The sequence below is a fragment of the Ixodes scapularis genome, unplaced genomic scaffold, assembly GCF_016920785.2.
Source record: "Ixodes scapularis isolate PalLabHiFi unplaced genomic scaffold, ASM1692078v2 PGA_scaffold0__279_contigs__length_252992795, whole genome shotgun sequence".
In the NCBI taxonomy this organism is placed as follows: domain Eukaryota; kingdom Metazoa; phylum Arthropoda; class Arachnida; order Ixodida; family Ixodidae; genus Ixodes; species Ixodes scapularis.
In genome coordinates this window covers 118,222,557-118,239,548 of record NW_024609835.1, presented here as the reverse complement: position 1 = coordinate 118,239,548, position 16,992 = coordinate 118,222,557, and the positions used below count along the sequence as shown (strand labels likewise).

Genomic DNA, 16,992 nt, shown 5'->3' with positions numbered 1-16,992 from the left:
CAAACACGAGTCACCGGAATATCCGTTGTTCGAATGCCGCGTGCTAAGTTTCCTCCTCGAACTCATTACCATGCGGCCTTCGAAGCACGAATCTCGCAATTTAGCTTTCGAATCTGTACTCAGGCCGTCTTAATTTCACGATGTATAAGGTGTGTGTCAGATTCGCGGGAAAACGGAAGAACCTCAAATCTGTTAAAGGGGCGATGCAACAATTTTTTTACTTTGCGAAAATACCGCTTAAAACAGTTCCCTGACGTTAATGACCTATAAAACACGCGTTCGTTTTTCACCCCACGAAATAGAAGTTCCAGAAAAAAAATTTAAGAAAAACGAGCACCGTTCACCCCATCAACTCGCAGCCAGAACAAGCGACCACGTGATCTGGAGCCAATTATATGCCACCAATGTTGATCATAGCCACGCAGTGGGGTTGGCAAAGCACAGGACACGCGCCGAGTTCCAGGCATTGTTATGGCTCGGCTATTGTCGGCGTTGCAGCGATTGGACACGGGCCATTACCTGAATGCCTCACGAGGCAGTAATTATCACGAGTCCAGGTCGAATGCGTACGCAGTCTTCGCGTCTACTATGTGAGCAGCATTTGGATATCGTCACCGCAGAGTTCGACGACGCATTCCCGGGGATCGTACTGTTGCCATTGTCCACACAGCTCCGTCATCAAATTTCGCGAAGGAGCAAAAGACGGCTTTGGATGGAAAGACTGAAAGAAAAGCTCCGCTTTCTTCCTTTGAATTCCGCCGCGACGAAGACGCTTCTTGGTCAGTTGTGTTGCGTTCGAGTATACTTGGGTTTCACTAGTGCCAGGAGGCTGGTGTAAAGTAAGAAATATTCCTACCCAATGTCCTTGCACAGCCCCTTTAAGGTGCAACCCTACCGTGCATGACGTTTTGGTGCTTTTTGACGGCTTATAACTTTCTTTTTCTGTTTCTTACAATTATAAATTCAACGCCAAATTAAAGAGCTGTTTTTCAACGATATTTTAATGTCTCGATATTACGATTATTTTTTAGTTTTTTTTTATTTAATTATTCAACTTTTCAAAGACCACACTCTCTAATATTGAAAACAAAACAAAACAAAAATATTTCTCGAGTTATAACGTCCCGTCGTCCACACTATTTTACGTGAGCGTTCGGTTGGATATAATAAAAATAAAAAAGTAAACAACAAACTTTACAGATGACGTGTATTTTAAAATAAAAATAAAGTTTAAAATGGTATTATTTTATGCCACTATAAAAACAGAATCACGTCAACTAATCAAAATTACGAGACATTAAATTATGAAGTATCCTTCGATATCACGTTTTACAGAACTTTTTTTATTGATATATTACAGGTTAAGAATGTTATTATATCTCAAACTTTTCCCATTCAGTTACGACAAATTGCAGTTTCTTAATATAAATACAGATGGCGACACGTGTTCAAGAATAGCTTGATGTGCATTTTCCGTCGTGTGCCGCTTGAAACGCCACGTAAAAGACAGAAAAAGCGCCAGATGTCAGGGTGTCAGATGCCTGGATGCCCGCAGTGAGCGAGCCAGAGATGTCAGAACAACAAGCGCGAGGCTCGCAACACATACAACTTGCAAAACACATTCACACGGCGTCGATTCTTGATCGCTATTGAAACGTGCGAAGGCACAGAGACACACACACATCACTTCGGCGTGCCAAGGAAGCTTTGAACACGCCGCCAGACCGGCGAAACTTGCTTTTGACGAGTTGTGCCTTTTCCCTGCAGCACTGCGCTTTCGTAAAAATTTCCACGTGTTCTCTATGGCGAGTATCACGCCTCAGACAGGATCTTAAAGAACGACTTCGGCGAATGACGACGAACGAGTAGAAAACGTGTCTTTAGCACGCTGTCGCCGGCCTCTGCAACGCTAGCCAAACGAGAAAAAACGGCTTGCAAGATGGCCGTCCGGTAGTCGCACTCGCGCTGCAGCAAACAAGTGCATGGGGATGCGCGATCCAGCAATCGCCATTGAGATCAGCGGCCTGATCTCAATTACAAAGGGTATAGCCATTACCATCTATCCATCCATCCATCCATCCATCCATCCCACTACCCCTTTCTAGTATGCGCCGCCTTTTCCACAGCTTGGTGGCGGGTATGTCGACGGGTCATTTCTTGTTTCCGTACCTAATTTTATAAACTGCATTTGTTTCTTTTCTGATCTAAAATGCCGAACAAAAACTACTTTCATAAATAATTGAAACGGTTCGCGCCACTTATATTTGTATTTCGACAAAAAAAAAAAAAAGAAAAGCTTTTAGCGGCTCTGATCAGTAGTATGGCCAGCACCAAAAACGTCACGATGTCGTCACATATAGCGCACTCTCGGCACCGCGGGTCGCCCCCGTAGGTGGAGGGGGTTTCCGCGTAGTCCGGTTAAAATTTAACGCACTGATATTTAGTTACTCTCTCCGTGCCTACTGAGTTGCCCGAACCCCAAGAGACGTGGAAGCCGCAAAAAAGGTAGACACTTAAATATGAGTGCAAGGCCCCTTTAACTGCCGCAAGCTCAGACACCGGGCCGACGTCTGCACTGTGACCAAGCAAACACTCTGCCACAAATGTGGCAGAGACCTTCAGCATCAAGATGCGGATAACGCCTGCACACCGAGCTATATTGTATGCGGCGGTCCTCATGAAACTGGCTCCAAGGACTGCCAACATCGTTTCGTTCCCAAGCCCAAGATGAATCCACAACCGAAGGCTGCTCCGCAGGACACCAAGCAAGGCGATACGCAGGGAGGTAGGGCGCGCTTGAGTTCCCGAGGGGCCTCTAAGTCGAGGATAAGGGATCACTCAATCTCCTTCCTCCTCCCCTTCCCCCCTCGAGATGCGACGCAGCAGAAGCCGGACCAAGAAGGCGACGCTGGAATCACAGCACAAAAAGGCAAGTTGGGCCAGTAAGGACTCCGTTAATGACAAACAACATTCTTCCGATGATTCTCGCTTATAGATCTTTTTGAAAGAGATTAGATCTTTCAGGGAAAGAGAACGAGCAGTTGCGCGGTCAGTTTAATCCCTTTACTCGAGCTACTGCTAACCTGCACTCGCAGTATGCAGCTAATAGCACTCCTTACGTCCAACCCCAGGGTATGAGCCCCCTAACGATTCCGCTCCACGCGTAGTTAAGCTTGGTCTAACGGGGGCGCTGAAGACTCTATGTCCGACGAAAATAACGTCTCCTCGGTCTCTTCGTTGTTCGCCCCGATACACAGACGCATCAAAGAGCATTTAGACCAGGTTGAGGACCGGTTGGACAAGCTGGAGAAACGTATGAACGAAACTAACTTAATGCCATTCTTGCCAAACTCTCCGTGCTTAAGAAATATGACCAGACAAACCACGCACCAGCAACAAACGATTAAAATCTGGCAGTGGAACTGCAGGGGACTCCGGCACAAACGGAGCAACCTGCAGGTACACATCCAGCATCTCCCATCGGATAACAGGCCACACCTAATCTCTTTAGAGGAGGTCACCCCTCCGCTCAAGTTAGCAGGGTACACCTCCTTTCATCCACAATTTGTCGATTTAGAAAATTGCAAATCCGCTACAGTCGTTTTCGTTCACAGAATTGTCGCTGTTAATCAGTTGCATATCGAAGATTCTAGGTTGAACCATACCTTGCTCAAACTAGTACCGCAATCGAAAGGACAGTACAGTACATATCTCCTTAATATGTACAGCTCGCCGAAAAACACTACCGAACAGGCAGCCAGCATCATACGTTATGCATCTCGAACGGCTGGTCGGGCCTCCTTTATTGTGGTGAGTGATTTCAACGCTTAACATCAGGCGTGGGGGGTCGCTCGCTTAGGAAAGGCGTTGCCATTTGGGATACAATACATAGCGAGGGCTTCTCACTTCTCACTCTGGCACTTCTCACATAAACGAAACCGTCAGTCTACAAAGTTGGATCGAGACTCTTACGAAGGACGCTAACGCAGTCACGTCTGAAACGGATGTAGCCTTGAAGTCAGAAGTTGTCGATCCAAAGATTTTTTATATGTGGGAGGCACAACAAACTTTCCTTAAAAATGGACAAACACAATCGTCGTCTTAAAAGGAGAGTTGCCAAGCCCGATAGGGGTATTCGAGAAATATGCTGCGGACCTAGATAGACTTCACTAGGGACAGGTTTGCGTCCGCATGAACGGAAACCTGGGCCTTCGCAGCACCTGAACGTTGCTCAGACATCTGCTCGACCCTCTGAAATCCAAGTCTGTTCAAGAGAACAGTATGATTAGGTTCTGCCACGGGCATTTAGAGGACGCGGAAGCCCTAATCAGCGACCTCATGTTAACGTACCTTAATACCGACAGGTCCTCTACACCTCCTTGCCTCTCGTACCGGGGCAAGCCCAACCCTCGTTTAGATGTCCCAATTATTGTGGCTGAAGTCAGGGATGTGCTCGGCAGGGTCAAAACGACGTCTGCTCCGAGTGCTGATGGTGTCACAAATCGTATGCTCAGAAACCTGGACTCTCCGTCCGTCGGGTCTCTCATCGATTTCTTCAACCGTGTTTGAAACTCCGAAAAAGTCCCAGCCGAATAGAAACGCCAGAATCGTATTTATCCCCAAACCGGGTAAAAAGCTTGACATAACCAACGTCAGACCCATCTCTCTTACATTTTGCGTAGGTAAGGTCCTAGGACACGTCCTCAATAGACTGCAGAGGTATATGGACCAGTTGGACCTTTTCCCGGTTAACACATTTGGCTTTCAACCACACCTGTCCACGCAGGATGTACTGCTACAGTTGGAGCGGGACGCGTCATTGCCAAGAGTAAGAGATACAGGCTCGTAGCAGGACTTGATATGCACAAGGCGTTTGACAAAGTAGCTCATAAACCAATCATAGAGAGAATCTCTCAGCTTAACATGGGCTAGGTCACTTTCAAATACATTCAATCCTTCCTCAGCAACCGTACGGCTGAAATTATGGTCGGCGGAGATTGTAGTTTCACCATCAAGCTCGGCGACAAGGGAACTCCTCAAGGGGCCGTGCTCTCACCTCTTCTCTTTAATTTGGCTATGCTAAATCTACCGGTGCGCACCGATGCGATCCCAGGTACCAAACATTCTATCTACGCTTATCATATAACACTTTGGACCACGAAAGGCAGTATCTTTGCAATAGAACAGGCCATGCAGCGAGCTTTCGACACGGTCCGCGAACATGTTAGGGAAATTGGCTTAGATCTATCGCCCGACAAATCCGAATTTCTTGTCAAAGAAGAGTCTGGCAAGAGACACCCTCCTCTCCCACCTAACAGTATTGTTCTCAAGATTGGCGACACCCGGGTTTCCAGAGTCGATACCATCCGCATACTCGGGCTCACATTCCACAACAACAGATCTAAAAGCGAGACCATGGCAAAACTTCATACCACGGTGTACCAAATTTCGCATCTCATAAAGAAAATCTCCAATCGCAGAGGAGGCATGAAAGAGGTAGTCATATATGCAAGCTCATTTCGGCCTTTGTCCTATCCAGAATTACTTACTCCCTCCCTAACCTCCTCCTCAAGAGGACGGATATAAATAAAACAGATACCCTCGTTCGTCGGGTGTACAAGACGGCGCTCGGCCTTCCGCCCTGCACTTCCTACGATAGACTCCTTAAATTGGGGCTACACAACACAGTTGCCGAACTCATTGAGGCTCACAAATCTGCTCAAATACTTCGTCTGTCGTGTTCTAGGACTGGCGGAGGAATTCTAAACAGACTCTCTATACTAATCCATTACCCACGCCATGCTAAGGTGCTAATATGCAGAGATACCCTCATGTATCAGGGATCATGCCATCTGCTAACCACTTCCTAGAAATATGCATTCTTCCCTTTATACGAATAGATGGGTCGCTAGGGCCAAGACGCTAGGCAGGATTCTGGGCGGGTTTGATGAAGTTCTATATGTAGACGCTGCATCGTGCAACAAGAACAAGTTTGCGCTTGCAGTTGTTAACGGGCATTTTAAGCTGGTAAATAGTGCGACTTTCACCGCTGGATCTCCAGGGGAGGCAGGAGTATGCGCTATCGGGCTAGCTCTTTGCACCGGCTCTCACAAAAAGACTATTGTAACCAGTGGCGTAGGCAAGGAGGGGAGGGGGGAAGGGTTCAGAAATCAACCCCGCCCCCCCTCCCCCCCCCCCCCCCCCCCCAAAAAAAAAAGAAGAAAATCACGATTTATAGACTGTTTTATCGTGGATAGCGCCATTTTGAATAGTGTAGAGCCATCAAGCGAGCGTGAGGTTCTGCGGCCATGCTGAGCGGTTAGAAACGTTGGAGAGAGTGCTTTTTGGGGTACCGCTCCGGCATTGGGTCTGCTGGTTAGGTGTTCCAAAGTGATGGGAATCCGACTTAGGGTCCGTCTTCTTTCTTGTGTGCCGCAGATGGCGTTTTTCAGCTGATTGGGAAAGTTTCTTTCCCCGCATTATGGCAATCACCGGTGTGGCGAAGCCAAGAAGGCCGGCACTGAACATCGATAGCAATCGGAGGTGAGTACTCATAATATTGTATCCATTTACAGCGATTGAATTTCGCTTCAGGTATTTTGTCGTTTTAGATGCGCTACACCGATAATAGTTTTGGAGTTTTGTGTCGTCCACAACAATGAAATAGAATGTGAACAAGGACGCGCGAAATAATATCATTCCAAGAAACGATCGAAGGCAGCTCCCTCCGGCTTGCAGATTTTTATAGAAGTTTTAATTGAGGATCCCGTTTCGACGAGTGTGTCCTTTGTCTAGAAATAAAATAGCGAAGTCGAGATGAGCCCATTGCTGAAGCGAGTCGATCGACGAATGAACGATTCGAAATGATGACAAGCACGCTTTAACAATAGAAATGGAAGTTGTCTTTTTAACCATACGTTAGGAACTGATTTGCAAAATTAAATAGAGCCCAGTCGCGTTCTGACGGTCAACATAAGTTCGCGGCTCTTTGCAATCGCGCAAGAGATCGCGATTAAGGAAAACCGATGTGCTAACTTTTCGACAGTTCCTAGTCACACCCGGCGGCAGAAATGAGCCTTCAACGAAGCGTTTTAGATAATAGAATCGGATCAAGGTCACCACTGCAAAATATCAGTGTTAAAATAAATTAAGTTAAGAAAAGTTACAAGCTGAAACAGCGATTGTCACAGGAAAACTTGCACTTACCTTGCGAACGTAGCTTATGTCCATCGACAAACAGCGGTAAGTTCGGTTCGCGCTCTATTCACGAAATTTTCTGAGCACTCTCGAAAGGACGGCGTCGGGAAAAAGTATTTTCTGTTTGCAGAAGCAACCCATTACCGCCGGAGGTTTTGGTCATTTAGAAAGCGGCGGAGTTTGAGATGTTGAGGCCGTGGTTACCTTGTCGGGTCCCAGAATATTATCGGAGGACAAATGTCCTCCGATAATATTCTGCGCTTTCAGTTGTTATTCGTGCAGACTATTACCGAACAAGGATGTCCCGAAGACCAGGTTATTGTCGTCATTGATTCCCCTAGATCTAATTACATCTCGAAGTACAATAAAATAGAATAAACCACAAAGAAAACAACCGAACATAGAGAAACTCACGCGTCCAAGGCGTCTTTCTGCGGTCTTTCGCTCGTTCCTAACCATTCAGTTGGAAGGAAAGCGCCGGCAGTTCTTTTTCCCTTTTTTCTCTTGCCTTTTTTTCTGTAAAACGGTTTATAGGGGGCGCACTGGTACCTAGCTACCAAAATGGCTGTCATCTGAATGATCGTCGTAGGTCAGCAGCATACGAGGTTGGGTTTGCGACGCGCAACTAATATTAGTTTTGTGAAATATGAGCAATATAAGGTCCTTGCTTCTTAGTTCCGCGCCAGGAAGGTGTAGGCATGTACTTTTATTGCGAAGCCGATCATCCAGGAGCCAGGAATTCCAATTCTGGCACCGCAGTATTGGGGAGGAGATTGAGCAGTCACGGCTTTAGCGGCACGCTTCAGCTGTGGGGACAACAAACCGAATTTTCTTTTTTGTTTTTGATCAACGACATCGAAGATGCCGATTCGTGCGACCAGAGCTCTGGTAAGAACGAAGCGCTCGTGCCAAGGCCGTGCATGACGAGGTTAAATTTTTTTGTTATGCTGTGTTAGTAAACACCGGGCTGTGGGGACAACAAGCTCCATTAGGCTCCCCCTATAGTTCGATCTTCTGCCCAATAACACCATCGCTGAAAGTTGCAAATAACCTCGCTGCCAAGAACCGATGTCTCGCGCTGGGTGGTATGCCACTGAATGTGCCAACCGAAGGCTGAACTGTATTGTTGAATCTTTTGAGATTCTATAGGGCTTGAATACACACTAGTGACAATGAACTTTCAGCAATGGGTGGCGGACATCACCGAGAGGAGGGTGGACATCATCGTTGATAAGGGTGTGTGCACCGAAAACCGATTGCGACACGTTCTCTTTCCCGGCGTCCTCTACTACAGAATTATTGTCTTCTACACTGTTCACAAGCCTTCAACTCTTGCAGACGTCGTCCTTTGTGAAGCACCCATGATCAACTTCATCTTTTTGCTAATTCCGATTGTCGCCTGTGCATTGAATCTTTGTCTAGTCAACTACATCTCGCGAAGATAACTTCTCAATAATATATAAGGCGTGGCGTTTGTATTGTACCAACACCAATGCTCTTCTCGTACCCTGTACCAAAACGGTTCGAGCGCGTCCTGGCTGGACGTATCGTGCTCTTCTGCTGAACGACCGGTGGACCCTCGCTTACGGTTTAGTTACAGAGCAAGCTGACGTTCAGCCTGAGTTCCTGATGTGACCGGGCCGCCGACGACGCCGTGACAAAGCTCTGTCTCAAGCTTGCATCTGGGAAAGTGCTGCCCTGCGCGAAGAACATCACTTAATTTGAATGCCTTCTGCGGCGATCAGACAAGCAGGACATCATCGGTGCCATGGCGGCCGCTCGGAGACGATCGCCCAACAAGGATTCCACTGCGAGTGACACGCAGAAGGTCTGCATGGATAAGGTTGTCAGGGGCAGTCACGTGTTCGTGTCAGCTGAGATGGAAGACTGCAGACAAGCTGTGTACGGCAACATGGTGACTCATGGGAAACACTCGATCCACACGCTGTACGGAAGATACCCCTTTCCGGAAGGACTTTCGGCTGAGAGACAATTACAGTAACCTAAAGGCGAGGATAGTCGAGACTGGGTGGAAATTGTGCCGGATCAACACGGAAACATGGAACTCTTCCCAATTGGGGATAGAGACGTCTCCCTTGTACGTACCCAATAACGTCACACAGTTCCATCGGACGTACCGAATGCACTGTGGACCGGCTGCTATTTACTGGCTGTGGAGGTGTTGATTTCTCGTGAAATGCGAAGCACACAAATGCACTTAGTTGTATAGTCTATCAGCTGCTGTGTTTATAAAGCTCCGCTACGTTTATCAAAGCGCCTGTTGCGACTTGCAGAAAGCAACGATCAAAGAGCTTGATATGCTGCTAGGTACCTCCTTACGCCTGTTCGTTCTAGGGTGAAGACATAATTTTTTGTATAGGGTTCGGCAGCGCGGGTGGTCCAAGAGTATCAAAGCACCAACTAGATCCGTGAAGAAATCTCTTCTGCGTAAATCCCCCAAGACTGACAGCGACAGCAGGGCCGTGTGTGACAAACAAAACTTTTTTGTTGTTAAAACAAAATCAGCGACTCCTCCCCGTTTTGCACAAAAACGTGTTCCTTTGCCACGGTTCGACTAATGTTTCTAATTTTGAAGCGTCCAGCGAAGGTCAGGACCTGTGCTTGTTAGGATGCAGTAGACTTTTTGCAGCAGCGTTTTGTGTGAGAAATAAGATCACTATGTTTCTTTGGAACATACGCTATAACCCCCCTTTTTTTTTTTGTAAGTCCAGAAAAATATATGCCGATGTTTTATATAGACCGGAATACATGTTGCGACGTCGTGTATTGAACACAAGTTTTTTGCTGGATGCTTTTCTAGCATGCCGATTTAGTGCCATTCGGTCATAGTGCGAACGGGACCAAATTATAATGCTCTCAAGTGAGCAATATCCTGTTAAGATGTTTTGAGAACTGGGGTTCAAACGAGAGGGTTCAAATGCGCGTTTGGTTAAATGAGATAAATCAAATGGCGAATTAATCGTTTGAAATACAACCCTCAAAAAGCGGACGTTCTTACCTTTCGTTTTTAATCGAGGTAAGGCTCCGCCCAACAAAGCCGTAGCTACTTTTTTATTCAAGGAAATGTCGGTAATCATAATAGTAATGATAAATAATAATAGCAATAATAATATTTTATTGCATGTCAGAGTAAACAAATACAAAAAAATCAGGCCAGTTAAAGCCTCATTTGGCTTGTTTTGAAATAGAAATCAAACAGGAAGATCCATTGGTGGATTCTTAGAGATGTGTTAGCATGACCCTTGGGAAACGCCACACATGTCCCCATTTTGGGAATCACTAACACTGGCCCCGTAACAAGGCCAGAAAGAGGCATTAAAAATAGAGGAAGCGAAAACGAAAGCCAAAACAGAGAAGTGAAGGGGCCAGCGTTAGCAATTCTCAGAGGGGGACGTGTGTGGAGTTTCCCAAGGGTCATGCTAAAGCATCCCTAAGAATCCACCAATGGATCTTCCTGTAATTTTGTCCTCCTTTTTTGTTCTCTGCTTGTCAGAGTTCGTCAACGCCAGGGTTGTAAAAGTTACTTCAAAAATGTACCTAAGATACATTTACAGTTACTCATCCGAAAAGGTACCTAGTGCGTATTCGCTTAAAAATGTACCTAGGTACAGGTACAGTTACTTCAAAAATACTTTCTTTGCTTAGTAGAAGAGCGTGTTGGTTCAAGTCATGGATGAAGAAAGAATACTTTCTTTATTTATTTTTTCCGAAACTTGTCAGATTATATTAGAAATTAAGCTTTTGATACCGAGGATACACGTAAAAACGAGTTCGATAAATGTGCTTTACTGTGTCAATGCGATGTCCACATCGGAGCTGAGTCCTCACGTGCCTTATCCCCACGCTCCAATTGGTTCACTGAGGCTACAGCTTCCACTGTTTACCATGTCACGCCGAAACCGCCGAAACTCGCTTGTCGACGTTCTTGCCCTCAGCCGCAGCGCTGACGTCGACGGATCCAGAAGACGTCGGCCGCATCAAGAATCGCACGAGTCGAGTGCATTATGCACCTAACCTTCGCGACGACGAGCGGAAGGCTTCAAGCTTCCTAGTTTCTGTTTTTCTTTCGCCAATGAAAAGAAAAATAAGCTTTTTTTGTTTTAGAACTCTTTTCAGTTTCGATACTTGCAAAATTTGTATCCGATTTATTGAGTGGAAACTGTATTAGATACGGCGATGTTACATCGCTTTACGATTGTAATTATAATTTATTTTCAATTATACTTTATATTGTATTTACGGCAGAAGAGAGCCACCACCAGGACAAGATACAGGCAAGAGAAACTGCTCATATCTTGGAGCTTCAAGCACGCCACGAAGTCGATTTCGGTTTGAGATGAAGGAAGCAGGTCGCCATTTTCCTTAAACGGAAATCCGAAGCGATTCAATACATTGGTGTCGCTCGAACGGCATCGCTAATCCACCGTCCGCTCGATTGAACACCGCCATCCGCTAAAGTGTCGTTCGATGAAACATTATGGGCGGGGCTTCGTTCGCTAAAACGTCGTTCGTTCAAGTCAGTGCCTCCCGGGTCGTACCCAACTCAACGTTAATCATTGCACATGGTAGTGTGTCAATGCTTCAAGATTTATAATTTCTACCGTTTCGACGAAGTGAATAGAAAAGGACCTGTAAAAAGTGACTTCACTTAGTTACGAGTTACTGGAAAATGTACCTGAGATACAAATACAGATACCGAGAAATGAAAGTACCTAGGTTTGTACCTGAGGTACAACGAACGTACATAGATACCGAATTCCATTTACTTGTACATATGTACTTTACAACCCTGGTCGACGCCGTTGGATACGGTCATCCATATCACTTGTGGAAAGAACCACATCCATACCACTTGTGGAAGGAACCGCATCCATATTACTCATGAAGGGAACCGCATACATCGTTTTAACTACAGACGTATACATCACAGCCCACGCACCACTACTATGGAAATCCAGAGCGAAGAACAACCGGCGACGGCAGAGCGGCAACTGAGCACGCTTGCATTCCAACGCGCCGCGGCACCTCCTCCTCTCTAGCTCCACGCCAGATGTGAGACGCTCCTTTCACGAAAACGAAAGGGCTCGTTTTGACGAAAACTCGGCGGTGTCTGTCAGTTTGCCAACACCAGGAAGAGAGGGAGAAGTTCACGCGTGCTGACGTAAGCGCTTCGGACGAATGAGAGCGTCGCACGCGTCACCTCCTCCCCCTCTCTCTCCCCTTCTCCCCAGCGCTGGCAAATTAAAGACAGGGCCGGATTTTTGTCAAAACGAGCGTTCTATACTCCGCGACAACTTTTCTTGGCAACGCAGTGGAAGGTACGTCCCGCGTCCCGGCTCCCATTTTGAGTGTACGCAGGCTCTCCTCCTCTCCCTGGAAATGGGAGAGGAGGAGAGCCTGCGTACGCTCAAAATGGGAGAGGGGACGCGGGACGTACCTTCCACTGCATTGCCAAGAAAAGTTGTCGCGGAGTATAATAGGGGTTATTTTGTCGGGACAGGTTTGATTTCAATGATCACAGTAAAACCGATCTGATTTAATTCATGATTTAAATCGTAATTTTAGTTGCGATTGAGGTCATCTTGATTTTTATTCGGCAACCTGCATGAGGCGGCAGAGCCTTCTGTTTTTTTTTTCTTTTTTAACAGAAAACGAATGTTGTTTTTTCCTTTGCCCTCTTCCAGCTGTTGTCGTTTCCAAACAAGCTCGCCTGCCTTGCGAGTTTCACGCAGATGCGTGGTAGAAGGAAATAACACACTGGTGTTTATGTGCCAATCGAACGCATATCTGCAGGTAATAGTGCTACCTAAAGTAGCAGGTTTTTTTTAACGATACATTATTAGTGGTGTTAGGCGCATTAATGTTTTTCGCGCACCGTGTCTTTTTAGATCGATCGGATTGAATTCAGCTCGGAAAGTGCAAAGTTACACAAAACTAAAATTTTCCCCAGCGCTGTCTGCTAACCTCATCTCATTTTCAAACGAAACCTGAAAAAAAAAAAAAAAAGGTAAGAATCCAGTCTCCTATTAAGTTCCGCTGATTTTCCGCTAATTCTGGCGTATCTTCTTTTAATTTTTTTTTGTCGTTGTTGAGAAAAGGGGTTAGCGGCCAGGCAAATATCTTGACGGACCATTTTCATATGTGCAAGAAATCTGGTGGATGCTGAGCCGCAAAATGCGGATCAAACAGAAAGCTGAATACCCTCATGTTTGCTTTTAAGAGGATGTCACTAAAGAGCTCATGCATTTCCTCTGGCAACGTTTTGGTTCTTCTTCTTAGCAACTATAGTGACCTTATTAGCATCAAAGTAATTGTACGTAAAAACAACAACAACAACAAAAAAATTAAAGTTGATTTTATGTTTATTATTCATTTATATACTAATTCTGAGGAAAACAAAAATCCACTTTTTTTGCTTACACTTTTAAGCGTCCGATAAATTGAATTAAAGAAGAAATACAAATTGTAGTGGCGGCGTTACAGTGTGAAATCTATTTGTGATGTTGAGTAATACAGGATTGCTCACTTTTTGCTCGCGAGTATGTAAAGATTTAGTGGAACACAAGGCGCGGCTTTCAATCAAGTTCCGCGAAAACTAAATAAACCGCCGTAATATCCGACCATCACGCGGTACATTTCCCAGGGAAGTATTTTTTCATAGACCTTCCGGTAGTGAGATGACGGGAATCAATATCAATACTATCACGATGTCACGCCGGTTGTGAAACGAGGCTTCCCCAATCTGGGGCTCTATGAGCCCCAGATTGGTGAACAATGAACCGACAGGATAGTAGATTACTTTCGCAGCTCCACGATACTCGGTTTCAGCATAACCCGAAACAAGGCGAACAATACGGCAAGTGAATCAGGGCGCCGGGGAGAAGTGCACTCAAGTCGTAAAGAGGTACGCGTCACTTGCTTCGTTCGCTCCGTTGCTCTGATCGGCCCATGGGGTCGTTGCGTTCGCCATTTACCTTATTCAACTTGAAAGTGCACAGCCTATATAGGATTAAATATCTGAAGAGAAGAAGTTACAGGCCGCCTGTTCTGCTTTGTCCTTTTATAAATTCGCTATCGTGTTAGCCATCTGTAGCATCTTTGGGGTATTTGCATTTATCTTCTTACGCGTGAAGGCAAGAAAAACCTTTACGTGGACAACGTTTGTTGATTATCCGAAATTTATTTATTTATTTATTTTATGTCAGGCCATTGCATTATCTAACACGGATTATACTGCCGCACTTCATTTTGTTTTGTTTTGCTTTTTCGGGGGATTGTCACATGTGGTGCAGAATATGATGACCATATCGTAGTATTTTTTTATCCGTATCTCTTATTGTTTTGGGGTGGGCTCAGTTATATGTTTACTTGTCTGATGTTTGACCAGGCGGCTACCTAACATTAAAAAACCAGAGCTCTGCGTCCGACCTCGCACAGCCTAGCTGGTCGTCGCTTCGGAAAGCGAGCAAAGTATGCTCCATACGAACGCTCAGCGGTCAGAAGACCGTTTCTGGAATGGTATTTTGTAGCATTTGAAAACAAACCTCCTGGAGGCCTCAGAATAGCAGCCGACTTTTCGTTTGGGAACTTCTTGTCTTCGGAACCCTGGTAATAGGATAATTTTATTGGCGGAACTTCAACTGCCACGTTGAGGTACCCGCAAAGTTCCCTTACAAGTTGTTTCAATCACCTTTGGCTACCTTCAGAACTTGTGTGGACTTGGTAGGTTTACTTGAAGTCGCGTCGAAGTCCGTCTGAATTGAACACGGAAGCAGTATTTCTGAATTCGCTATTATAATTCCTGCCACAAAATCCCCCCCCCCCTCCTCCCCTTTTTTCGGTCTTCGAAGTAAAAGTGTAATTTTTTTTAAGACACTGCACTCTTAGAAGCTCACGCAAGGCACTGTACACCAATCATTTCGGTTTCCTCATTAAATTTGCATAATGAGAATGGCAAGCGGCAATGCGCCCCAGAAATCATGCCTCAGTGGCAAAAATCGTCCACCAGTTTGGTTCAGTTGCGTTCTCAGTGGAAATTAGGAACATATACAATTATTCTGTTTGCTACATGGCGGCGCACTGGTTGGACTTCAACGAACGGAAGGTCATAATTGGTGTTCCGATCGCATTGCCGGTGCAGTACTCACTCAGCAATTTGCGAGAGAGAGAGAGAGAGAGAGAGAGAGACAGAGAGAGAGAGAGAGAGGGAGAAAACATGTCTTATTTAATGAAAGGTTCACTTGTCTAGGGTTGATGTTCCCGAGGTAAGAGGGAAAGGATTGTGGGGGTTGATGGGGAAAGGGAAGTTACTAAGTATAAATCTAGATGAAGGGGTGGACCCCAGAGTCCCTGAGTTCAAGATGCGGAGCTTCATTATGCAAACAACTCAAGCATAATATATGGTAAACTGGGTAATATGCTCGCGCTCGAGTGGGAGCTTATTAATCTGCCACCGACTATATATAACTTCTGGAATGTGCCCGTGCTGATTTATTAGAGAGTATTAGAATAGGGGACTGTAAAGCTTTCGGTACACCAAGAAGCTTGGTGTTTTGGAAGAGTGGTTGTTTGGGCGAGTTGGTTTGACATCTTATGCAATCTTGTGCGCCTTGTTGTGTCCTGTTCCTTCCTTTTGTCGTCGTCCTTGCTGCGCACAAGACCGCATATGGTGTTTTAGATGCCACATTCTCCTCGGGGGACCCAAAGCGTTGGGGCTGGTTGCTTCGGCATTATACGGCGTACATGCCAGTAGAGTTTGAATTTTGCGATTTTTTTTCCTTGTCAGCTTATCCCATGTGACTCATTCCTCTCTATTTTTTTTATTGATTTTTTACCGGATCAAGGAATACGTGGGTCCCCTCTATTAGTAAAAATTTTATGCAGAGCGAGGGTAACTGCTTTTTATTCAGGGCTTGCTTGAATAGCATATAGGAGTATGAAATAACTTCGAAATTCGGTCTACTTCCGTGCCTTTTGATCACGCCCAATGCTTTCTTCCGGTTACGGTAGGTACGGCGACTAACAAAGACGATGCAGAGCGACAAGGACACCAGGAAACATCGTCAAGCTTACAGGATGCTTCAAGGCCTATTCCTGAGCTACTGTTTTGATGACGGTTGCGTTCGCTCGGCGCTTTCCTACGAAGCGCAACCAGAGGACGTGTTCGTCGTGACCTATCCGAAGCGTGGGACAACCTGGCTCCAATACATTCTGTGCGCCATCTTCAACGACAGAGTTCCCCCCGTGAACAGTCAAGACTTCTGGTCGAAGATGCCCTTTTTGGAGGCTTGCGGACACATTGGCAGAACTCCCAGACCGATCGCCATTAAGACGCACCTTCCTTTCCCGAAACAACCATATTCGAAGCAGGCCAAGTACCTGTATCTCGCGAGGAATCCTTACGATTGCTGCGTCTCCTGTCTCTACGCTATCAAAGTCGCGCCTGCCTACGCCTTGGAGGAGGGAACCTTCGAGGAGTTCTTGGACATGTTTCTAGAAGGGAAGGTAGAGTTCGGTGACTACTTTGAGAGCCTCCGCTCTTAGTACGAGCATCGAAATGACGCCAACGTCCTCTTTATGACTTACGAGGACCTCAAGAAAGACACGAAAAGCGGGGTGCTGAAAATCGCAGAATTTTAAGGAAAAGACCACGGCGAGTGGTTACGAAACGATCCGGGCATCGTAGCACGGATACTGCATGTCTGCAGCAGTGAAAGCACGAAGAAAACGTTAAGCAACTTTCTATTTATGCCGCCTCCCGAGGCGTCAACCGAG

At 45.9% G+C, this 16,992-nt stretch overlaps 1 protein-coding gene across 1 annotated transcript; it reads left to right on the top strand.

Moving 5' to 3' along the window:
* Positions 1–16,248: 16,248 nt before the first annotated feature.
* On the top strand, positions 16,249–16,761 carry LOC120845940 (sulfotransferase 2B1-like). The gene has a single exon (XM_040217503.1). It carries the CDS (start codon positions 16,249–16,251, stop codon positions 16,759–16,761), a length of 513 nt encoding a protein of 170 aa, XP_040073437.1.
* Positions 16,762–16,992: the final 231 nt, after the last annotated feature.

What these genes read in the sequence shown, in the direction of transcription:
- LOC120845940 (XM_040217503.1), top strand. Translation starts at nt 16,249, where the DNA reads ATGCAGAGCGACAAGGACACCAGGAAACATCGTCAAGCTTACAGGATG.